Raw genomic sequence first — 26,626 nt, 5'->3', positions numbered from 1 at the left:
ACCTCAATTTAGCGTACTGATCATAATACGTTAACCTTTAAATTTTACATGGAAAGCAATAACAGGATTTTCCCGTTATTGCTTTACATTTAAAATAATGACGGGATTTTCCCGATGGCTAGGGCGGGAGTTTCTCAATTTAAGAAATTTACTGACCGGACTTCTTTAAGCTTATGGGACCTCCTCCAGCATAACACCGTTGTTGTATAATAACCACCAAGGCGAAACAAATTTATTTCTGTGAGTATGTAATATAAATACATAAAACAAAATATCTAAATCAAAAAACCTGGTTTAAAACCCAAAAAAGCCTGGTTTAAACTGCCCCCAAAAAACAGGTTTTTGGCATTTTCAGAAACAACCATGGTTCTTGCCAACTCTGCTTACTTTTGTATATAGGAGGTTATTTTTTTTTTATTACATACATTGGTTAATCCTTTGGAATTCATAATGTATAAATGTTGAAGTAAAATTGTTTAAAATATCTTTTCGAAATTCATGGTTTATTTTCGAGGTTTTGTATTATTATCAGCATCAACCACTAATTAAATGACTTTTTGTGTTATAGAGAAGCGAAACAAAGTCTGCTTTATCAATTTAAAGTAGAATTTTGAAAAAAGCCCAAAATTTCCCAAGCAAAAAAGCGAAGCAGAAAAAAACGAGTTTTTTTTTTTAAAAAAAAGCCGTTTTTTTCCGAGCCCTTGCATCTCTAGTCAAGAGTAACCTTTGCCTCTACATCATGAAGTGTAAAAATCTTGAGATGAGTGCGAATAATTGTATAAATATAGATGATAACTCTCGCCAATCATTAGAAACTGAAGGGAGAGTTATGAATTAAAGTAAATAAATGTGCGTCATTTCGTTATAAAATTACACGGCGAACGCATTTTATCTGATTTTAAACGGTTATCGTCAAATATACACAGTTAAAGGAGCACTCTGATTGGCCAAATTAAGAAGATCTAAACGATTTATTCCTCTACAAGGGAGGTTTTCTTTATTGCCGCCGTGGCGAAGTCGGAAGAACACATGCATAGCAATCATAAGGTTGATGGTTCGCGCTCACCCCTGAGTTTCCTTTTTTTTTTTTTTTTTAATGTTTTTCAGACTCATCTTAATGTAAGTAAATCACACATATGGGCGATTTAACCTATCTTGGAAAAGTAATTTTGTGGTTCATTGGCGTTTTGTCGTGTTTCTGCTGCTAATTTTTAAAATGGAAGTGGGGTCACCGCGGATCGTAGCTGCGGGGTCGCCAATTTTTGGCGAAATGTCGCTAGTTGCCCATCGGAGGTCCACCGACGCTTATGGCATGGGGCTGTTGGTTCTTGATATAATTTATAATATTAGGATTTACCGCAAAACATGTCCAATAATGAGATATATATTCGATAGAGCTCATTAATATGAACAAATCTCTATATATGAAAGTAAAACCTCATGTATACTTTCTGGGAAAGTCGAGAAAAATGAACTTTTTTTTTTTTTTTTTTTTTGTAAATCCCAAAATTGCTGCTAAGTGATAACCATAGCGAATTATTATTTCTACTCCATGTAGAAGTTGGCAATGACAGGAGAAAGAGGAGAACCCATGGCTACTCCATCCGTTTATTCGTAGTAACTTCCATCATACAAAAGAGACGTGGAGGTCAGTGTATACTGAAACAGGACAGTTAGTTCCGACCTGAAGTGATTTCGTATCATCTGCATCATATCAAACTTCTACATGGAGTGGCTTGAACACGAAGATCTTGATGCGGTAGTTTTTAAGGCGTTCTCCTTCTTTAAATACATTGATGATACTTTGCTATCTGGCCACATGGACCTGAAACACTACAGGATTTTCTGGAATTTCTGAACAGTCGCCACCCTCAAATAAAATTCACCATGGAAGTGAGCAGAGTGGATGCCTCCGTTTTCATGATATTCTTGTTCGCCGTAAACCTGACGGAACATTAATACACAGCGTATATAAGAAACCGATACATGAGGATTTCTATCTCAATGCAAGCAGTTTCCATCACAAGTCACAACATCTCTCAGTGCTAAACACCTTGACCCACAGAGTAGTCTTTGTAAGTGACCAGGAAAGTTTACAAGAGGAATTTAATCATCTTCGTTCGACCTATAAGAGAATGATTATAGTTTTACAGATATCAACATGCCCATAAAAAGGGCCGTCAGTTTCCAACACAAAGTGATCAAAAAGTCAAAGGTGAGGACTATGCCTCTACTACCGTATTATCTTTCATCGGCCACGCCTCTGACAAACTCAGCAGAACACTTGCAAGACATGGTATAAGAGTTATTCACAAGCCACCAGCAAACATCGGATAGTTACTCAAACCAGTGAAAGACTATCTTCACCTGTGCACTTCTGGTGTATATCGTATACCATGTGATTATAGCAGATCATACATAGAGCAAACTGGACGTATCATAGATCAACGACTAAAAGAACACAATAGCTACATAAGACTTCAGCAACCCGAAAGGTCAGGACTGATAGAGCATAGCTTAAAGCTGGCCTACATACTTCATTTGACAAATGCCACCATAGTAGCTGCAGCATAGATGCAGCACTTTTTGGGACAGAATAATAAAGGACGTGAAAGGAACAGTCTCAATAGAGACAATGGTTTCAACTCAGCCCTTCTCACGAACAAAAAACAGACATTGAGCAAAGTCATTTCTCGTAACTAGAATAACAGCCCATCAGGAGCCAGCATTTCCCTCAGCCAATCAGGAACCAGGATTTTCCTCAGCCAATCACAAGACCCTATTCATACCTTCGTCCCTAAATAATCACCACATGTACTGTCATCCGCAAAAAAAAGTTCGCATATACTGTAACTTCCACATTTTCATTAATAACTCAGTTTTCTTAATATATTATCGCTTCTTTGTGCTTTCCTTAACAAAGCAGTGTAGTAATGAATAATTATTTATGATTTTTGTGAAAAAATAAAGCAAAATAAGAAAATTATAAGCAAAAAACTGTGATTGTTATGAAACTTTAGTCTGTCAGATAATTACGCGAAGAATATCCCGAGGGAAATTCACTCCATACAGTGCACAGGTATTAGGAGCACTCACAAATACGTAAAATTGAAGGAACAGAAAATAATGTATTTTTGAGATGAACATACAATTCACACTTCACGTGAAGTTCCAATATGGGAAATCAATCAATATGTTCAGTTGAAATTACTGAAAAAACAGAAAATGGCTATTTAAAACTCCAAGTGTAAACCTGCGCTTGGAGCGAGTCTATTTCTAATATCAGAACGCATTATTTCGTAACATGCCTGCGTGGCCAAGCGGGTTTAGCAATGCTGTTGAAATTCTAGAACCGAAGGGTGGCAGTTCGAGCCTCAGTGCGGAATGCTTTTTTTTTCTTTTTTTTCAATATAGTGAAATATTTTTTAAAATATAAATGTCTAGTTTAAAGTGCTTAAAAACACAAGACCAAATGAACAATCACTTTTCAAAGCTCAGTCACATTTATTCACTATGTTCATCAATTAGGCTATATACGAAGACACTAAAATGTGGAACGTTAACGATCCTTATTATCGTTAATACCACATCCGTTATAATGAGAACAGATTTGTGATCTGAATACCAACCTTAAACCATACGTCCAAAATGAAAATTATTCATGTTCTTGATACCTATTGCAACACTCAGTTGTAATATAGAGAGTGAGAGTGCGAAAGAGAGAGATAAAATACTGTATACAGGGTGCTGAAAAATTCCCGGAACGGTCCAATATCTCGCGAAGTATAAATATCACCAAAACAAAAATAACACATGTTAAATAGTTTTAAAGAAGCTATCCAATGATAGAAAACACAATCACCTATCCCTACCTCCTTGGGGACTACGGGGGATAACTTTAAAATTTTAAATGGGAACCCCTATTTCTTATTTCATATGTGGATTCTCCAGAAAAAGTGATAGTGATTTGATCAAAAATTGAAAACAGTGTGTGCGAAGATGAAGTTACATGGAATACAATATCGATAATTGTTTTGCAAAGTAGCTTTATGAAGTAGTTCTTAGTAGTAGGGTTATTTACAACAAAAATAAGCCATTTTTGTCTCCATTTGTATTTTCTTGCAAATTAATAAATATGGACAAATGCATTATTTTATGGAAGTTAAAATGTATGAATTCGTTATGTGGGTAAAAAAATCACATGAAAATTTTACTGTGCGTGGAAATCGAACTCATGACCTTTCATGCCGCAGTCCCGTACGCTAACCGCATGGCCTAGAGCTCGACACTGAGAGGCCACATTTTCATAAAGATTTGCCGCCTCCATTTTTTATGTGTCGATTCAAGTGCTATCCGTGAAGGCACTGTTTTCAATTTTGGGCCAAATCACTGTTACTTATTCTGAAGAATCAAATGTGTAACAAAATATGGGGATTTCCATTTAAAATTTTAAAGTTACTCCCCGTGTAGAAATAGAGGGTTGCGTTTGGTATCATTGGATAGATTTTTCAAAACTGTTTAACACGTGTTATTTTTGTTTTGCTGATCTGTATATTTCGCGAGATATTGGACCGTTCCGGGACTTTCCCCGCACCCTGTATAAGCTTGTATTTTTAATTAAAACAGTTAGTGTAAATCATAATCTGGATTTTTATAAAGTAAATGAAACAATCATATAGAAAATGTATACAGTTTAAAATTGAATTAAATTGCAATTCCAGAATCTGTAACATTATACATTTCTTATTTATTTAGATCGAATGTTAACTTATTGTATAGTTTATAGCATGAGTATCAGCTGATATGTAACACAAAATTATCTATAAATTGAATTTAAATAGGAAATGGTATAGTTGCTATAAGAACAAGTTTATGAAAATGAACTGTATAATAATGGTTGTATTTGAAACAGAGTTTGCGTAAGGGAGTAAATATTTACACCGCCAGCTTTGCAATACTGTGCGGTTTAAATTATCAATCTCATCAATTTTACTTATTTCGCTTGAATGTTTATGGAATTTAGTATAGCATTATGAAACATTCAACAACTGATCTAGTGGTGAAACATATTTAATAAGATTACCGCACATTACGGTAGATTCCGAGATCGCTCCCAGCTTTGCGAGCACTTGATAATATCTTATTATTATTTCAGATAAAATATTATGTGGAAGAGCTAAATTAAATTAGAAAATGAAATGAAATATTTAGCATCCCACTATTACACCCTTTAGGCGGGAAGGTTCTAGATTGCTGGTCCTCACATAGAGGAGAATTTGGATTAGTAACCAGTTTGGTTCTTTTCTTTATCAAATCTCAATACACAATTCATATAGTAATGTCGAGCAAGCAATAGCGAGTAAAGGCAGGTTAACCAGGTTGATTGCTTTCATCACGACTCAATTGGTATACGGACCAGTGTTCTAGAATCCTGCTATTTTAGGCTAAGGGAGAAGATAATTAAAGTAAGAAAATGATATAAGAATTGGTGGAATGAGAAAGTGGAAGGAAAACGAAATGCTTTGAGAAAAGTCACGGACATAATGTTGTCCACCACAAGCTTACTTGAACGGAATAAAACCAGAGACCGCATGCACCAAAGGTAAGCGCTCTACCAGTGAACCATCGCGCCCCATAAATTAAATAAGAAAGATAAGTAGTAGGCATTTTATAATTGAATATTGTATGTAAGAAACTTATTGTCCATAAAGATTCTTTCTCTTCAAGCTTTTGTAATTGATGTTGCAAATTGTCCGATGCTTTGCAATGCGGGTCAAAGGAATAAATGCATTTTTTCGGGATAGTATCGTCTGCCCCTTGCTGCTATTGGTGGTATAAAAGTAGTGTTGAGTTGATTTTTAGTTTCTTGTTCCTTTTGTTATGTGAATATAGACTAGACCAAAATTTTTTACTGGTGTTCATTTCAGGATCACTCGGTAGCATGTTTTTAGTGGAGGAATGTTACGTGAATATAGATTACACCAAGTCACAAATATTTTGACAAAGATATACATTTTTATTACACAAATAGTTTCTGCTTTTCCTTTTACTGCAAATGTTTGTTTCTAATAGTGATTTTTATTCTTATTGTATCCGTGAATACACATTCAAGACTTTTTTTAAAAAAATAAGTTGTTTAATAAGGCACTGAAAAGTGTTGGATTTTGTAACACTCTAACACTTAAAAACATAATACTGAGTGATCCTGAAATGGACACCAATAATTAATTTTGGTCTAGTCTATATTCACGTAACACTTTCAACTGCGAGGCTATATGAAACGTGGGCTTACTAATTAACGTGGAATTAAAATAAAAAAGTCTAGTGGCTAGCGCGAGTGTTTTTGGTTCTTGTAGTCTCGGGTTCGATTCCCGGTAAAGGTCGATTCAGGTTAAATTTTCAGGGGAGTTTATGGGAAAAACGTTAAAAAATATAATTGCAAAAGTCTGATGCCAGTGTTTTGTAAGCTATTGACAAAATAATAGAAAGACAGGAAAGAAATTCTCTTGAGAACTGAAAATGAACAATGTTTTCGCATTTATGCTTAATTTGCTACTAGCGTGACACATTAAATTGAATATAATATAAATATTAGACACAAAATTCGCTACTTCACGGTTGATAACATGGTAAATGCTTGGTATTGTTAAACATTAAACGTAACACCTCAATTTTATATCAATAAATAACTTAAATAAATAAATAACAAGACAGAACAATACTATTAACCTATATTTGCATAGTATATAAATTAAAAACACGTTGTTTATCATAACGAAAAATGGCTGAACCGTTTGAAATGAATTTTATTAACATAGTTAACACCTACCTCGGATTGGGTTGTTGTCACGCCATTTTTATTGAAATGCGTATCCAAAGAGAAGAGAGGGGGTTAAAATGTATGCCAAAAATAGAATCTCTCACGTTTGTGAGATGAAATATGATACATAAATTCCTTATTTAAAACGAGTGTGCACGTGTCCGACCGTGTTTAGAAATTTCGGTACTAAATGGAGAAGAGGGGCAATTTGTATCGTTTTTGCTCAATATTTAAGAATGATGACATCGAGATTGTGTCTTGTCTTCACAGCAAAACGGATGAAGCACTTGAAATTATCTTTTAAATATACGGTATTTAGCATTTGGTCCAGTCGGATTCATTAACACATATGTCGTAAGAGGAACAGATGGATATAAACACCTTATTTTAAAATATGTGAGCCCATCTTCCGTTGTCCTTAAAAATCCACTTTTGAGGGGGAAATGGGGCAAGTTCCAAATAAGGCGGTCAATATGTAAAAGTGACGTCGTGTTTGTCTGTCCGATCATCACGGGAAATCAAATCAGCCGTTTGAAATAAATATTTGAATACATTTAGTACTTGGAAAAAAATTGTTAGCTGACGTTCACTAGAAACTTGACAAAACTTCGATACAAATTAGAGGATAGTCAGCTATGCCTAAATCTAATATTGCATGTGGAAGTGAAAACGACGAACGAAGTAACAGAGGATTAAAATTTAGCATTAGAAGTCATTGAAAAATAGAATGTGATGCGCGAAAACGAGAAAAAAAGAAAAGGAAAAACGTAACGTTGCCGACGACAACACACTGGATGGTGCTTATTGAAAGACCCATAAACGCTATTCATTAGCTCATTCTTCACGGTTTGGATTGCAAGAAATAAAACTATTTCTTCGTGCTAATACGCCTCTCAAAACGAAATGTTATATTTCTGCAAAATTTGTTTTTCTCACATGACTGGATATTTTTTTTAAAAAAATATATTGTGCTGAAGAAAACAAAACCATATGACAAGCTGTATTTGATCTGAAGACCCCATGATCTTTACTACATGTTGTTATTCATTACTTCAGCGAGACGTTGTTTGCAATGACACTGATACATTGAGTGGTTTGTTCGAGAAAGTTGCTTGTCTCGATTTTGTTTACTCTTTAGGTTTTTCGTAGAATACATGAAAAAGAAATACATTTTTCGCTTAGATATCCAGGAATCCTGTTTTAACTGATCAGAAAACAGCAATGTACTGGTGAAATGATACGGGGTAATGTGTAGCATTTTGTTTTCACGCCATCGATAGCAGCAAGGGACACATGAATTGCATAAAAAGGGAGTGTGTTGTTATGAACTACTCAAAAATCTACGTCTTACTACGTAGCTCAGGGGATAAGTGAGAGATTACAATACATAAGTTCGCACGATCGAGTCTTGTACACTGCTATTGTCTTTTTTTTTCATTTTCATTGTTTAACGGAGAAAGTGACGTAGATACATTTTCATTGGCATTCAAAAAAAAAAAAAAAATGGAAGGGAATACGTAGCCCTGAAAAGGGTTGTTTATATATAAGTGTCTAATAGGAGGTCCAATGACCTTCTACATCGATGACTGCCTGGAGCCTTCTGGGCATGCTTTCGGTAAGTCTGCGGAGAAAGCGTTCACTACGGGACACTTCCTCCCAGCTGTTTTCAACGATTTCCCATAGTTGATTTTTTGTGGATGGAGGCGGGTTAGGCCAGTTCTCCTTCATCACCCTTTTGACCTCTGCCCATACTGTCTCAATTATATTCATATCGGCTCCACGCGGTGGCCAATCTAGGACCTCTAAATCAGCCTGCTGTGAGAGCCAATTCTGAACTAATTGACACATATGAACCGGAGACCTGTCGTGCTGAAACTGGATTACTTCATCGGGGTAGATAAAACGCACAGATGGCAACATAACATCCCGAAGGATATGTAAATATTGCTCACCTGTAAGACGCTCCTCTACCCTATGGAGTACTCCAAGACACTGTGATGTCATAAAACCCCAAGCAGATACAGATACGCGTCTACAGTGACGTTTGTGGAAAACATATCTGGGATCATGCCTGGAGCCTCTCGGACGATACACGACTACTGGGCCATTATTTGAGGAAGAAAATGTGCATTCGTCTGTGAAGACAACATGTCTCCAATCACGGTTCACATTTTCTTCCGCAAACTGAAGCCGTCGTCTTATATGCTCTTCCGACCGTACAGCAGTATCTCGAGAGCCTGGAAAATCTGATGCGTGCCGAAGTTGTCTGGCGGTTATGTTGGGATTAAGTCGCGCAGCAGCAACAAGCTGGGCATCCTGCTCAGGTGTTGTCACACGACGCCTACCACTACCTCGGCGCCGCATAGTTTCTCCAGTCTCTCGAAAACGCTTTATCCACTTCTGTGCTGTTCTTGGTAAAACTCCACACCTTTCAGCGGCTTGTGCAGCGCAATAGCCTTCTTGCACTAAAGCAAGAACACGCTCTTTTCTATTCTCAACCATTTCTGACTTCTACCCTTTTCACGAGTTGCACGTTGAATGAGCACCCCTTTTAGTTGAAGCTATTAAACGACATGCGCAGTTGGTTACTCCAAGAGCTAGTAAGATCGTAGTTTTTATTTGCTAAGAGGCAGAAAACACGTTATTTCGATATATGTTGTTTGACTACAAGGGAGCACTTCACAACTGATTACTGAGTGATAAGATCTGTGGTATTCTGTTCAACTTTCCTTTAGGCAATTTTAAACGTAATAGACAATATTTGTCTGACCTTGTCAGTGCCTGAGGCAGAAGACAAAATCAATGAAAATGTTTTCAACATAACATTTTCGATTTATGTTTATCTCCTATCCGTTTTTGTTACGATTGTCTCCTTTAGAAATATCAGTTCTCTTTTTTTGGCCCCTATAATGAAATGCTATTGCGGTTTTCCAACGTTCAATATTTTTGGCAAAATTAACACTTTCAAATAAAGCTAAACAAACATATGTTTCACAGACAAAACAATATGTAAAGTTCTACTTTCCAGTTAGGCAACATTCCTTCAAAAAATTGCAACTATAGTTTGCATCTCAAGTAATAGGGTAAATGTGCCAGTAGTCGACCATTTAAGGAGATTTTCAACTTTGTTAAAGTATAAAAAAATCATTTTCTTACTAATAACTTTTACTGCATATGTCATTAGAAAGAACAGTGTTTAAATTTTACGTTTGTGTAGCTCGCATAGGAAATCTTTTATACATAATTACACAGGAAAAAGAAAATACCAGAAACCCTGAAAAAAAAAAACAGTAGTCGGCCTATGAAAACCAAAGGTCAGCCATTACTTTAACCAGTACTCAGCCACACTATGGAATTGACTTTTTTAATGGAATTTTAGAGATCAATTCCTCAGTAGCAAATTAAGGGACAAATATATTGCACTCAGAGTTCCTACAAAGAAAAACTACGTGGAAAACAGGCCCGCAACTAGAGGGAGCTAGGGGGCCTGGCCCTCCTAAACTTTTCGTGGCCCCTCCAGACCTCAACACAAAAAACACAATTTAGATATGTGTAAGAGATTTTTGATGACTTGCCCCCCTAACATATCTATGCCCCCCAAACCTCTGTGGCTAGAAGCAGGCCTGGTGGAAAATATATTGCGATACAGGAAAAAAGACTTCTTGTATGATATTTACCATAAACTAAGAAAAATGTGCCTCGGCCTAGACTAGCCTATTTAAAACTAATATATAGGCCTATTTATATTTAAATTGATATTTATATTTAGCTATGACATTAACCCTTTAATATGAAGTTCATTAAGAACATTCAGGACACATAAGCACTTGTTTTGCAGGTTCCTCGTACGATAATACACTGAGGCACATGCATTTTAAGTGGTACCAGTGATCACAAAAGTGACACCCAATATATTTAAGTGTATCGTTCTCAATATCACTTATGAATTCTTCTTCAGGCCTTAGACGGCATTTCAACAACTTCTTGCGTCTCGTCTTTTTAACTACTAGTGCTACTTGGCTTGACAGTCCTTTTCTTTTTGTTTGACTTAAAATTTTTCCTTTCTTTTGTATTCTCTTCCTTTTTCATTTTAGACATTCCTCTTCTAGTTTTCTTTTCTTTTCATTCTTTACCATCTGATAATTTCTCCATGCTTGGGAGAATACTGCACTTTGAACTTTTTCTCTGGGCACATGTTTGGTAGTTTTGTTTTTGATTGGAGCTAGCCAGAAAAGATGCTAATCAAAGCCAGATGATATGGAAGTATTTTACGAAGGTTTTCTTTGAATTTCTTCTGAGATCATATGGAATTATTTCTGGCTCTACTGACTGTAGAAACAGAAGCAGACATTTCACCTTGCGTCGCTTCAGTACAAGATGCCATAACGGATATGTTGTTTTCCTGGTTTGAGTCAGACGTAACGTCTATTTCTGATATTGAAGATATATTTGTAGGCTCTAGACGGCCAATTGCTAAAATTTGGTATGTTCCAGGACTAAGATATCGAGCATTTCACTAGCAAGTATCTACGGATAGCAGATCGATCCTCTTCGGACAGAACAATAGCCTTATATGTGTTCATTAGTGTAGAATAAGAAGACTCTTTGGATAGAGTATCCTCAACGCACCTGATTGCAAAAACATCTGACACTGAGTCTATTCCAGTAGATGTCTTTGGACTGGTTGAAAGAAACGCTAAATCACGCGTTCTTAAACTGTTAGACATATTTTCCTCACGCTCATAGTGAGTTAGAATGTAAATATTTATAATTATTCTGTATTGTTTCGGCAATCAGGCAACTCTAGGAACAGAGCAGATAAGAACAGATAATAATAATAATAATAATAATAATAATAATAATAATAATAATAATAATAATAATAATAATAGTTGAAGAGCAATTGCAGCCTTGGAATTAAAAACGTGCAGAAACGCGACATTGTGCGGAGTAATTTTAAAAAATAAATCAATTAGATATGGATAACCCTTACTTCCTCATAGCTACCTTAGATTAAAAGACTAAGCTATGATCAGGGTCAAGGGCGTCGATCCTGCTATGGCCGGGGGGCCCGGGCCCTCAAAGCTTATGTAGGGCGTATGCTTAGGGTAAAATAAATACTCATTACCTGTCCTTTTTAAATTTTAGAGAAATAATTCAGACCAGCCATAAATCCTTAACCTTTTTCCCCTCAGTTCTAGAAAAATACAAGAATTGAAATGGTTACAATACCAGACTGATATTAAAGTACGGGACAAAATAAACGACCAACATCGTCATAAGTTTTAATGGCATTTTCGATCGTTTAATTTTGTCCCGTACTTTATAACTGTATTATACTTGTATGATGCAATTAGTGACATCATAACAGTTACTTTTTCAATAAATCGTTAGAAAAGTCTTCTACGTATTAGTTAAGTGTCTTAGTTGTATGTCATGTGTCATTTAAATTGAATGAATGATAAGTGGATGACTACTGGAGTATATGTATCCAGTAGTCGTCCGTTGAAAGTAATGGGGGGCTGACCATTGGAAATTGAAGTGAAGAGTCATTTCCAGTAGTCAGCCCCTAATGGCTGACTACCGGAAAACGTTATCAAAAATGCAACTTGTAGTCAGCCCCCTTATTTCTACGCAATATCTTGTTTTGTATCATAAACCACAAATTTTTGATAAGCTACGATACATTCATGCATAGAAGAAAGCAATAACTCGTACTATTTTACAATAATATAATTTTAACTTAACTTTGAAGTAAAGCTTCTTCCTTATTTTTTAATTAACAAAATGCGCACTTTGCTCACTTGCATCAGCAGACCTCAAATGATAATTTTTCTTTTCTGCCACGAGGAGTCACACCAGGCCAGAACAAATGAGGTTGAATACTGGAGCTCTGATTTAAGTTGTAGTTGATTATTTGTTTCATAACAAGCTACTGTATGTTTATTTAATATGCTTTTTACTGAAAAATGGCTGACTACTGGAGACGGCTGACTTTAGGCACACTTACCCTCCTAACTAACTAACTAATTCTATGGCCTATGGAACACGGAGGTTCAATGCCGCATTCACAAAAGCTCTCCACTGACTTCTATCCTTAGCTAACTGGATCCAGTTTCTACTTTGTATTCCTATTTCTGCGAGATCCATCTTAATATTGTCCTCCCATCTGCGCCTAGGTCTTCCTAATTATAAGCTCAAGTAATATGTAACATAATAATAATAATAATAATAATAATAATAATAATAATAATAATAATAATAATAATAATATCTTAGTATCAAACTTTAAGCGATTTTTATATGATGCATATATTCATGAAAATAGTCACTACTTGTTATGTACTCATTTGGTGTTCCCTTAGGGTTACTAGGAATTGAAATCAGGATCTCTGACTGTGCAGTCCAGTATGCTAACTGTATGACCACAGAGCACGGATCTGACAAAAAACATTTTCATAACGTTTTGCTATCCCTCCTTTTCCCGTATCGATTAAAGTGCCATCCGTGAAGGAACTGTTTTCAATTCTGGGTGAAATCAGTCACTTTTTTCTGGAGAATCGAAATGTCCAATAAGAAATGGGGGTCCCATTTAAAATTTTAAGGTTACCCCTACCGCCAAAGGGAATGGGGATAGCGGATTTTGTTTGGTATAATTGAACTATACATACAAAGCAGAAACATATATTCTCATTTTGGGCGTGTGTTTTCAATTTGATATTAACTTAGAAATCTATTTGAACTTTGGTAGTGCTAGCATTTCCATAGCGTCATCTTCGTATACAAACAGATGATGAATAAAAGTGACAGAGGTTTGAAAGCTGACAGTTTATCTGATTTTATTTTTATAACCAATTCAAATGTTAAAAATGTAACGTTGTATTTAGAAAAAATAAAATATCCTTATATTGAAAGAAAACCGGTCTGGGAACCGAACCGTCAATCATTACTGTAATTTCAAGCGCCTCGCTAAACCCACTTATTTTCTTCTTAATTTACGTCGCGAAAGGCGGCCCCGAAGTTCACTTACCAAAGTCTACTTTCCCCTTATCAGTACTTTCTGTATATTTCCTACTCGGTTATACACGTTTTACAGTAACCTTGAATGATAGGGACACAAGCACAGACACGTCGAGAACATTTAAAATTCCAAAAGTTCTCCCACCGGGAATCAAACCCGGTACCCTGTACACCACAGACACACATGCTAGCCACTAGACCACACAGCCAAGTTATAAAGCCAGCGCGTTTTAATAATTCTACTGGAAATGCACGAGATATGCACTTGTAATACATTGAGTGATTTATTCGAGAGAGGCAAAGCACTTTACTTTGAATTCATTTCTTGGTTTTGTTTCTACTGTGTTTATTCTTTGTATTTTTCGTACACTACTTGAAAAAGCAAATACATTTTTCGCTACGGTGTCCAGAAATACTATTTTAACTGATCATAAAACAGAAATCTTTCGGTGAAATAATATGGGGTAATGTGTGCTATTCTAGTTTCATACCGAGTTCCTTCATAGCTAAGCGGTTAGCATACGCACCTTTGACGTAAGAGACCCGGTTCGATTCCCGGTGTGAGCTCATGTGGTTCGGATTTCACGCTAATCAGTAGGTAAACGTCTCATATAGCTTCGATGCTGAAAGGGATGTTAAAATCAACTCAACATTATTTTATACCATCAATTGAAGCAAAAGGTAGACGATACTATCCTGTTAAAAACATGCATTTATTTCTTTGGCACATATTACAAAGCATCGGACTATTTGTGACACTTCAAGAAAAAGATGCTTTATGAATATTAAGTCGCTTCTAGCGTTCAAATCGCTTTGTAAAAATCCAGATTATGAATTGCAACAACTTTTTACGTTGTAATTAAAATTACAGCATATATTGTTTTCTATCTCTCTCACATACTTTCTCTCTCTTTCTTTCTTTCTCTATATATACACACCTGTATATTACAATAGGTATCAGAACATGAATAATTTTCATTTTGGACTGTGATTTAAGGTTGGTATTCAAATCAGAAAGTTGTTCCCATTATAACAATGTTAACGTTCCTCATTTTAGCGTCTTCGTATATAAATGATGACAGGGTGAACAAATGTAACAGGCTTTGAAACGTGATAATTCATCTGATTTTTTTTTTCAAGCACTTCAAAGCAGAACTTTATATTTAAAGAAATGTTTCCATATGTTGAAAAAATCAAAACTGCCGGGAGGCAGATTCGAACTGCCGCCCTCCGATTATTTGACACACTAAGGTTTCATAAGATTAAAGGTTTTTTGCTTATAATTTTCTTATTTTGCTTTATTTTTCTCTAAAATAATAAATAATTATGCATTATTACACTGCTTTGTTAAGGAAAGCACAAAGAAGCGATAATATACTCAGAAAAGCGAGTTATTAATGAAAATGTGGAAGCTACAGTATATGCGAACTTTTTTTTGCGGATGAGAATACATTCCAATCACAATCCGTGAGGATGAACGGAATGTCTGCATTCGAAACGTCGGATGTCAATATCTTCACCTGACTGATAGCCTGAGAAGACTACTAAAATCATGTTGCCAGGAAAAATTCAATTCTTTCTTCATACGCTTTCTTTTAACTCTAGAAATAAAAGAGAAGAAAGTATGGTGATCGTGAATAAAATCGAATTCAAAATCTCAACGGATTGATTTTCATGTTTTTTGACTTCTGCATACCGAAAAAGTAACGGTAATTTTTAATGTATCTTCATCCGTTCGTTCGTCCCGATGTAAACATGTTCATTCCCAGTAAAGTATATTAATGTTCGCTATGGGTTTGTGATAAATCTTAAAAATGTGGTACTCTCAATTATTCTCAAAACAGTACTCTCAGTTATTCTCAAAACAATACGGTCATTACGAGATTTATTTGTTTGCAGTCTCCGACATCTATTTCAGAATTATGGCTTTAGAGGCCATACCATTCAACGCATTTGCATCAAATTTGAAACGTGGGGTTTTCATAAGCTTTTCCTGGAGTTCGAATTTTCTGTACCCCTCAAAAATAAGGGTAGTTTACTGAAGGGGAAAAATGAATTATTACGATTATCTTGAAAACGGTTCTAACGATTTTGTTTATGTTTCACTTATCAATATTTCATTTACAACCCTGCTTGGTATAAGTTCTTGGTATAATTTCTATCACGATCCCCATTTTATCACATCCTCTTGCCAACGACCCCATTATAATTTCGAGTTTGTAATAAGCTTGTGTGGAATTTTTAATACTAATTGCGGAGATCTCACGATATCCACTTATTTCTGTAATAGACCTATAGTAGAATCCATTTTTTGTATATAGTCGATAACTTTTCCAAAATCGAATGGATTAAAACCAAATTTGTTCAATTCATTCATATTACAAATATCGAATCCGATCTGTCATACTGTCTCAAAATGGAGGCCGTTTGAAAAATTTAAAACTTCATACCTCCTTAATTTTGGGTCATGATGCGAAATAAACTAATTAGTAAATTTGGTATAAAAAACTTGGACAGTTGTTAAAAAAGTTATTGAGTATTTTAAATGACTTGATAGTGTGCGTCACGAAGATTGAACCGGAAATTGCCGCAATAGTGAAATCACACCATGCTCAGGTATCTCACTATCTTTCAATTTTAATTGTATTTCAATATGCACGTTTTGTTGCATTTGTTTTTTTTTTTTCCTGATATTTCAATATGCAGTTTTCATTAGTTTCATATTGTACCGCTTTCATTTAAATTGATTTTTAAACAACTGTGTATATGTATATGTATAAGTATGTGTATAAGTATATGTATAAAAATAAAAATATGCCTATCACAACAAAATTCAAAATAATATTTAAAAATGTTTTCCGTTATTTGATTCTAATTATCTCTTCCGCTTATCTTCTCGACCCTCAGGTTGAGAAACCCTGGTATATCTCTTTGAACAATCCAGAGGGAGTAGTTTAGTCTTATGGTGAGTTAATTTTGAACATCTTTATCGAAAACAATTCACATGCGATTTTGTTCATATTTGATGAATAACCTGACAATATGGCGTAACTCGTTTGTACTGAAAAATCCTCCAGAGATAGTTTACTCTGGATTTTTTTTTTCGGGCGATTTTCTCAATAACAACTCATGCAAATTTGTTCATATTTCATTAATCTGACAATACGATATAACTCGTCTGTCCTTTGAAAAATCACACGGATGTAGTTTACTTTTGGGGATGAGTTTTGTTCGGTCAAACTTTTGCGAAAACACTGTCTAGTTCTGTTTGTATTTCACAAATAAAGGTTGTTTCACTACGACATAACGTGGTTCAGCTTAAGAAATTTGAGCGATAAAATTAACTATAGTACCTGTTATTCCTTTCCAAATATTTTTATATACAACTAAAAGCATGAAAAGGGTGCATGTTTTCGTAGAAAATAAAATAAACTTTCGTTAAAAACAGTTTTTTCTTTAATACCTGTATTTAAGCCTTAAGCCACATTATGACAATTACACAAAGTTTGAAATAGAATACAGTGTACGTACTGTACAATATTGAAACATAAGTTTAGTATGACTGAAATACAGTAATGTAATAGAATAAGTACAGTACTGTAATATAAAACTGAACGTACAATACTGTTACAGTACAGAATTAGTATGATTGATGATTGAGTTGAGTTGATTTTGATTTTAACGTCCATTTCAGCAGAGAGGCTATATGAGACGGGACCTACTGATTAACGTGGAATTCGAACGACATGAGCTCCCGCCGGGAATCGAACCCGGGTCTCATGTACCATAGTACCATAGTACAGTACTAGTATTACTTGTTACAAGACATGAACTCAGTTATTTTTTTTTATCGCAGTGAAGAGAGTCTATTGTACGAAGCGTAGTTTCGCCATCGTCTTAAAACTACTGTACGTACTGTACGTGGAAAAATAAAGGCATTTAGTTTTTTCAAAATTTTAAAGATTTCTCCAGTACAGTACATATATCTACTCTAGTCAAAAAACGTATTTTGAAATACTATACACTATGTATGACCACACAGTAGACCAGTTCACCCGCTTCAAACCGTGATTTTACTATTATTTCGGCTAATTCGAACAGGGTTCTACCCCAATTAGTTCGGATTAGCGGCATTCCACTGTATAACGCTTTGTTTTATGTATCCATTAGACCGGCCGCACATGTACCAGAGGACAGAATAGCCGAGCTTATATTCAGTACTGTGAGCAGTGCAACAAAGCCTCGTACCGCATATTCACTCGAGCACATGCTACACAAAGGTGTATCCAACGTTGTTACTGAGATATACAGTTAGTACACTCAGACCTTTCTCTCCAAATCCTTTCCTGCCTCTCTCTGCCTCGCTGTGGTTGGCTTTCCTTTGGTCAAAGTGCGTCCAGCCTACAGATCGTGTTAGTCTATTGCAAGTAATGTATATGCATAGTCCACCATCTAGGCATGTGATTCAATTAGTAGAAACGTTACTTAGGCTGGCCGTATATTGACCAGAGAACAGGACAGCCGAACCGAGGTTCAGTACTGTGAGCAGTGCAATGAAGTCTCGTACCGCATATTCACTCGAGCACATGCTACACAAAGGTGTATCCAACGTTGTTACTAAGATATACAGTTAGTACACTCAGACCTTTCTCTCCAAACCCTTTCCTGCCTCTCTCTGCCTCGGTGTGGTTGGCTTTCCTTTGGTCAAAGTGCGTCCAGCCTACAGATCGTGTTAGTCTATTGCAAGTAACGTATATGCATAGTCCACCATCTAGGCATGTGATTCAATTAGTAGAAACGTCACTTAGGCTGGCCGTATATTGACCAGAGAACAGGACAGCCGAACCGAGGTTCAGTACTGTGAGCAGTGCAACGAAGTCTCGTACCGCATATTCACTCGAGCACATGCTACATAAAGGTGTATCCAACGTTGTTACTAAGATATACAGTTAGTACACTCAGACCTTTCTCTCCAAATCCTTTCCTGCCTCTCTCTGCCTCGCTGTAGTTGGCTTTCCTTTGGTCAAAGTGCGTCCAGCCTACAGATCGTGTTAGTCTATTGCAAGTAACGTATATGCATAGTCCACCATCTAGGCATGTGATTCAATTAATAGAAACGTCACTTAGGCTGGCCGTATATTGACCAGAGGACAGGACAGCCGAACCAAGGTTCAGTACTGTGAGCAGTGCAACGAAGTCTCGTACCGCATATTCACTCGAGCACATGCTACACAAAGGTGTATCCAACGTTGTTACTGAGATATACAGTTAGTACACTCAGACATTTCTCTCCAAACCCTTTCCTGCCTCTCTCTGCCTCGGTGTGGTTGGCTTTCCTTTGGTCAAAGTGCGTCCAGCCTACAGATCGTGTTAGTCTATTGCAAGTAACGTATATGCATAGTCCACCATCTAGGCATGTGATTCAATTAGTAGAAACGTCACTTAGGCTGGCCGTATATTGACCAGAGAACAGGACAGCCGAACCGAGGTTCAGTACTGTGAGCAGTGCAACGAAGTCTCGTACCGCATATTCACTCGAGCACATGCTACATAAAGGTGTATCCAACGTTGTTACTAAGATATACAGTTAGTACACTCAGACCTTTCTCTCCAAATCCTTTCCTGCCTCTCTCTGCCTCGCTGTAGTTGGCTTTCCTTTGGTCAAAGTGCGTCCAGCCTACAGATCGTGTTAGTCTATTGCAAGTAACGTATATGCATAGTCCACCATCTAGGCATGTGATTCAATTAATAGAAACGTCACTTAGGCTGGCCGTATATTGACCAGAGGACAGGACAGCCGAACCAAGGTTCAGTACTGTGAGCAGTGCAACGAAGTCTCGTACCGCATATTCACTCGAGCACATGCTACACAAAGGTGTATCCAACGTTGTTACTGAGATATACAGTTAGTACACTCAGACCTTTCTCTCCAAACCCTTTCCTGCCTCTCTCTGCCTCGCTGTGGTTGGCTTTCCTTTGGTCAAAGTGCGTCCAGCCTACAGATCGTGTTAGTCTATTGCAAGTAATGTATATGCATAGTCCACCATCTAGGCATGTGATTCAATTAGTAGAAACGTCACTTAGGCTGGCCGTATATTGACCAGAGAACAGGACAGCCGAACCGAGGTTCAGTACTGTGAGCAGTGCAACGAAGTCTCGTACCGCATATTCACTCGAGTACACGTTACACAAAGGTATATCCAACGTTGTTACTGAGATACACAGTCGATGCTCTCAGCCTTTCTCTCCGAATCCCTTCCTGCTTCCTGCCTCGGCTTGACTGTCGTGTCTGCTCAATGTCCGGCTGGCCTTATTGACAGCAGGACTTGTGGTGAGTAAAAATGTGAGAAACTCCATTTCAAATGTTCTTAACTGGCTTTACACATAAAATGTACTTATTCCTAATGTAAACTATCAACTTCTGAGCTATTTAGCTGTTAGAATGCCGTTACTTACGTGATGACTTTATATTTTTGTTCTCGCAGTTGTTATTGTGTCAACCCTGATGGCGAAAGAATCTTCGGAGAGGTAGTCATGGACGCTGAGGTTGAAGATATACAAAGAAAAATGGATTGTGGTATGTACAGACCTGTTTTCATTGTAAAATTAGGAACTCTCGTCCAAAAAAGAGAGGTTATTTTACGGTTAAAATGAGTATGGGAGACAGGTATAGTGAGGATCAGTGGGGAAAGGGGTTTCCCAAGTTTCTCAGAAACTATTCATTTCTGACATTTGTTACTCTTTGACCATAATAACATTAAATACTAGCTAATTACACTGCTCTCTCAGCTAATGGAGGAAAGCAGTGGCGTAGCAGCTGCCCCCGCAACCCCCGCAGTGCGGGGGGGCCGACGTATAGAGGGCCCCGAAGTCTTGCGATGAATAAAGATTTAAAGTAGAACTTCAATCTTACTTCTATCGGCTTTACAACTAGGGCCCCTTCTCTATACTTTGCGGGGGATCCCGCAAAATTGTGCTACGCCACTGGAGGAAAGTTATTGATGCTAGTTGTTTCTTCAGCAGTAATTTACACGTTTACAATGGGTGTCCTATAAAGAAAACAACTTTTGAAATGCCCGCTATTTCTCTTCTAGTAAGTAAGCAGCACTGATTGTTACACTGAGCAAACAGAAATGGCGGGCATTTCAAAAGTTGTATTCTTTATGGGACATCCTTTAGTTTCTTCTAGTTAAGCTTTATGTAGTACATTTATTATTTCATATTTTTAATTGTAGTTTTCCACACTGTGCATGTACTTTATTTACTTTCCATTAAGTGTTATGTCATTATCCTTGTAGGATAATCGGGATCACAATGATCATATCGATAAAACAAGTCTTTCCTGTAAGTTTTCAAATAGATTGACTTTTAAGAATTAAAATGAGACAAACAGTTTTATTTCTTTCCATAATCTTAACTTTGTCTAGAGCCGAATACAGAGTAACCTACAGGAGATTTTCCAGAAGAGGACAAAATTTTGTGTTGCCTGTTTTGCCTAATTCCTGTTATGCCTAATGACCCTGTAGCACTTTGTAACACAATTTTTATCTAATCCTATCTTTTGGCAGAACAAGAATTCCTGTTCTGCCTAATCTCACAAAAGGGATATTTAAATTTGAGGGAAATGTGTTTGTACTTATTTTTTCCTTGATTTTCAAATATCATTCCAAAACCCTTTAAATTATAATTTGAGCGGACGAGTGCGAGGAATAAATAGAACGTCCAGTTTTGTTAGATTGAACTCATGAGCGAAACGAAATGTTTTATGTGATCAAACTGCCCTAAAAAATATTTTTAGTATAAGAAATCTAGTGGAAGGTACAGTATGATGTAAAAAGCAAAACACTACAATTATGCCGAGTAAAGTCATTCCATAATTTATTTCAGAGAAATGCTTTCAAATATCTACAGCGGAAAGCTTTACAAGAACAAAGTTTGCACTACAATAACAAATTAAAATATCGCAACAGGAACCGTAGTTTTAATTTCTTAAGCGATTGACATATATCTTATCAAGTCGAAGAATGACAGAACCTTGAAACTTTAAAAATCGTAATTATGTTGACACAAACTTTGACATACCTGCTTACACACAACCTTCATTGTTCTAAACTTGAGCAGTATTCGACAGCGTTTACAGACGAAATCAAATCAAAGTGACATAATTCGACTCTACTCTGTAAGAACTTAATTCTTTGGTGAACACGTTTATATTTAAGTTTTTGTTCTGATATTACAAATATCTGATGTCAGTATATCATAAATTGTTATAATTCTAGAAATTCAATCCAGGAAATGCAATGGTATATCCTGTATCCTCATTTTCAAACATTATATTCCTTTCATACGTAATATTTGGATGGATCCCAAGTAGGTATAACTGCTTTGGATGCAAGATTTAGATCAGCGTTTCCCAACCGGTGTGCGAATGGGCCGCTGGTGTGCCGCGAGGAAATCGAAACAAATTATTAATTATATAGAAACCAAATTGCAAGACATAGGGTAAAATGTATATTTGTATTTCACATTACTATGAACCTCTACTCTACTATAAATCTACAATTTTAAGTTTCATACTGTGTTACTTTTCTGTACATTTTTAATGCTGAAAAACGTATTTATCATTGTCATGACCATTATTGCTTCTTTATTGTTGCAGACTATTTTGTAACTTGAAATTTTAACATATCATTCAATAAATTCAACAAAGAAAACATGCATACAGATTACCTACATTTGTGTTTTAAAAGTAAAGGAGATTTGTTTATTTGTTCGTTATTTAGTGATCTTCCCTTTTAGTGAAAGGTTAGATACAGTTTTCGAAAGAGAAAGTGGATTTTTAAAAACTCGAGTCCTATATTTCATTGCAATTGTTTTCTATTTTAAAATTAGAATGAAAAATAAGCATAATAATTTACCACAGGGGGAAATCAGTGATCGAGCTTTTTTCTCTGTAAGAAGGAGATCAGTAATCACATAAAAATACCACGGTATTTTATATTTACAAATAATAATAGTAATTATATATATATAGTAGTATATATAATAATAGTAATTATATAATATGGGTGTTCCGCGAGAATTCAAGTTACACCTGTAGTGTGCCGCAACTTGAAAAAGGTTGGGAAACGCTGATTCTACCTCGAGTACTAGTTTGGATTCCACTTATAAACAGTAGTAATAGTCTGATATAGCCTTAGTGATGTAAATAAACGTTAAACTCCAACCAACTAATTAACTTTACAATAAGTAATATGTTTCGAGTGTTTCTTCCCCCTACAAGGTTAATGCTTTGAATTTGTCTGGATAAATTCGTATAATTATCTGGAACGTGTTGAGGGATTTTAAAATATTTTGTTATTAACAGAGTATTATCAGACGACTTTTTTTTTATCGTAGCATGGTTAATGGCCCACCATATTATGCCAAAATTTAGTTTAAGAGTTCGTTTCTCTGACCTGAACAACGAAACAATTAAAATAAGACCTGAAAGCTATTCTCAGAAAGAGATGTCCAAATTCGCAAGACCAGCTCTGGAGGAAAATCAATGAGCACGAGCCCATCTGAACACAAGTTAATAAGTTGATAGCCTGGACGCAAACCCTAATGAGGCTAATGAGCCTAAGCATATAAGTCTTATTGAGGATACCAAGCCCTAACGGGTGCGAGTCTGAGCTACCTTGAGCTTCATTGAATTTAGTAAGCGTGAGACTTATTCAGACCAGTGAATTTGTGCCCAGGTGAGCCTCATTGAGCATAGTAAAGTTATATGCAAGTGAACCTATTTGAAGACAGTGACCTTGTGCCCAAATGAGGCGTGATTACAAAATGGCCGTTTCTACGGCAGACCTGAGATTAAAATGTTTAGCTAAACCACTGACGGATATATGCCTATTAAATAAAGGAGGCGGATTATATGAATGGAAGTAAGTGATTACAAAAGTGTTCGTGACATGTAAATTTTAGGAAAGAACGGGAAACACCCCTCTCAATGTAGGTATAAACGCCCATCAGAATTCCTTGATTTCCAAGGGAACGTTGGAAAAAGGGGCGACTGGGTGTGTTTGAGATTTCATGACCTATTAGACCATTTTCTTATGACGAAAGCTATTATGCATTTTACAAATTATCAAAAATTTAGACTTTATTTTACTAATACTAATGTAGATTCTGCAAGGCTCGTTTTAAGAATTGAAGCCGTTTTCTACTTCGTCCAAATCTTAAATTCAGCTCTGTCCATTAGTGAGTTGGATTAAGATAAGGGTAGGAGCTCAGGACAATCGAATTTACCCCACTAGGCTCGGAACGATTGAGAACCACAGGATTACAGGAACGTACATAAAATGTCACATGCTCTGGAGTTGAATCAGAATTTTTAAGATTCATACCATTTAATAGTACTTATTGAAACAAAAGTCTTTTGCACTTCAAAATAAGTTTTTGTTTACACTTTGTAATGAATTGCTTTTGCTTTTGAGTTTAACGTTCCTTTCAGCAGCGAGGCTATATGAGACGGGACCTATTGATTAATGTGCAATCCGAACCACAAGACCTCCCACCGGGAATTGAAGCCGGGTCTTCCACAGGTAAAGGCACGTACGCTAACCGCTTAACCATGAAGGAGCTCACTGCATAATGAAAAGTCAAAGGAAGAAATGTAGAATGTACCATAAATCTCCTTGTAGTGCTATTTTTTTTACCTGTCTTTCAAATGCTGAATTATTAGAAAATATTGAAGAGATAATAGGATATGTGACCTGATGTGTTTCACAAATAACCTAATTCAAATTATAAGGAATGTGGATTTTCCTCTTCTGTTAAAATATTACAATTTTCAGTGTTTCAGAAATTCTTATTGATTTTGATACCATTATAATTAAGAAGTTGTCTGTTCACTGTCAATATGATTTGACAGAGTCGCCCATACTACTTGTAAGTAGATTTTTTTAAATATACAGAACTGAATTTCTCGTGACGCAATATTGTTTAATATGTTACACGACTCTCTCTTCTTTATAAATATGGCGGAAGTTAAGAATGATCGACATGCTAATCATGTAGTATATCTGGTGGAGTTACCTTTAAACTATCTTCAACAGAATCAATGTTTACAAAAGTGTTCGTGACATGTAAATTTTGATTTGTTTCCAGGCAAGAATGTTATTTTTGCCTTGTTGTGTAAAAAAAAAGTGCAAACAGTCCTCTGACTCCTAGGATTAGGATTAGGAATTAGATTTCAGGGCTTTCGGCATCTATGGCCATGTTAGCCCGTCACTAGAATTAGGATTAGGATTAGGAATTAGATTTCAGGGCTTTCGGCATCTATGGCCACGTTAGCCCATTACTAGGATTAGGATTAGGAATTAGATTTCAGGGCTTTCGGCATCTATGGCTACGTTAGCCCGTTACTAGGATTAGGATTAGGAATTAGATTTCAGGGCTTTCGGCATCTATGGCCATGTTAGCCCGTCACTAGGATTAGGATTAGAATTAGGAATTAGATTTCAGGGCTTTCGGCATCTATGGCCATGTTAGCCCATCATGTTTGAGGGATGACGTCCCTCGGCGATCCCTATACGAGGAAAGGGAAAGAAAGAAGCGCCCTGGAACCTATATGTTAACTATCATCTCGGCATTTGCCTGGTGTGAATGTGGAAAACCCAGGAAATCTTCATTCAGGATGACTGGTCTGAAAAAGCTTTTACACTTTTCCAACCGAATGTTTCCACCGGAAATCGACTTGGGGACCACTCGCACCAAACAGGAGAGTGTTAGCGATTGCGCTACGCGGGGCCACCTCCACAGTTCTTAACGTGTACATGGTGATATAGTCACCACGATCCCGCGGTCCGTCTTTACTGTCCATGTTTTCCCAGGAACCAGTTTTACAGAGGGAGTTTGGCTACGGGTACATAATTTGAAGTACTCACCTACTACCTCTATAAAAATTGTTCCGGAAGTACTGCAGGATTCTGAAACATGGATTTTTGGATAGAAGACATATTAGTTCCTAAGTGAAGTCTTGACTCAATTACGGTAGGTCCCATAGTATTGGAATTATGGACTTTTAAAGTTGAATTTTCCATGTTTTCGGCAGCTTATAATTCTGAAAGGAAGCATTTGTTCACCCAACTTGGTCTATACTTTTTGTCTTATCTTGATGTCAGAAATCACCTCCCAAACGTTGTCAGTGTTGTTTTGAAACATCATGTATAAAATATAAAGTAAGTATTTTAAATGGAAAAATTAAAATAAATACACTTTTTATTTATTCTTGTAGCATGTGCATTAGGAGCTTGGAAAGCAGAGAAAATGGGTTTGGGTTTGAATTATGCTCACTGCCTCAGCGACGGGTCATACGATCCTTTACAATGTGTAGGAGGTGTTTGCGCATGTATCCATCCAAACAATGCAACTATCGTCAAAGATGAGAAAAGATTCACATATCTTGAAATAGGGCCAAATATTAAGTGCTGTAAGTAAACACATTTTCTTATTATCACTTTTATACGTAATGTCTATACTGGAATGAAACATTAATCATCACAGTTTGTATAGTAATATAGTCTTAAACTACTATAAACATTTACAGAACGTAATTACCTATGTACGAATGCTCTTTGTTTTATATTTAAGTAGTAATTACCCCAACTGTTACTGCAGACCAGTAAAGTCAGGCCTTTTCCACCTCCTTTGGACGTGGTCTTTGCCTCTTCTATATTGAACTTCTGCCATTGAATGACAGATTTGTATTCTCAGTGTCAAACATCATCCATATACAGTGGG

The 26,626-nt window shown here is 36.3% G+C and overlaps 1 protein-coding gene across 1 annotated transcript in view; it reads left to right on the top strand.

The window, feature by feature from the left end:
* The window catches only part of LOC145668093 (uncharacterized), a 94,471-nt gene that overhangs the window by 49,627 nt on the left and 18,218 nt on the right, over nucleotides 1–26,626 (top strand). The window contains exons 4-5 of the mRNA XM_081735611.1: nucleotides 20,326–20,417; nucleotides 26,121–26,315. Coding sequence (XP_081591737.1) covers nucleotides 20,326–20,417; nucleotides 26,121–26,315 — 287 coding nt within the window. The remainder of the gene's footprint in view (nucleotides 1–20,325; nucleotides 20,418–26,120; nucleotides 26,316–26,626) is intronic.

Source organism: Thermobia domestica, chromosome 13, assembly GCF_964235325.1.
Source record: "Thermobia domestica chromosome 13, izTheDome1.hap1.1, whole genome shotgun sequence".
Classification (NCBI taxonomy): Eukaryota; Metazoa; Arthropoda; class Insecta; order Zygentoma; family Lepismatidae; genus Thermobia; species Thermobia domestica.
The sequence above is the reverse complement of the archived record's forward strand: the minus strand, read 5'-3'. Positions and strand labels throughout refer to the sequence as shown.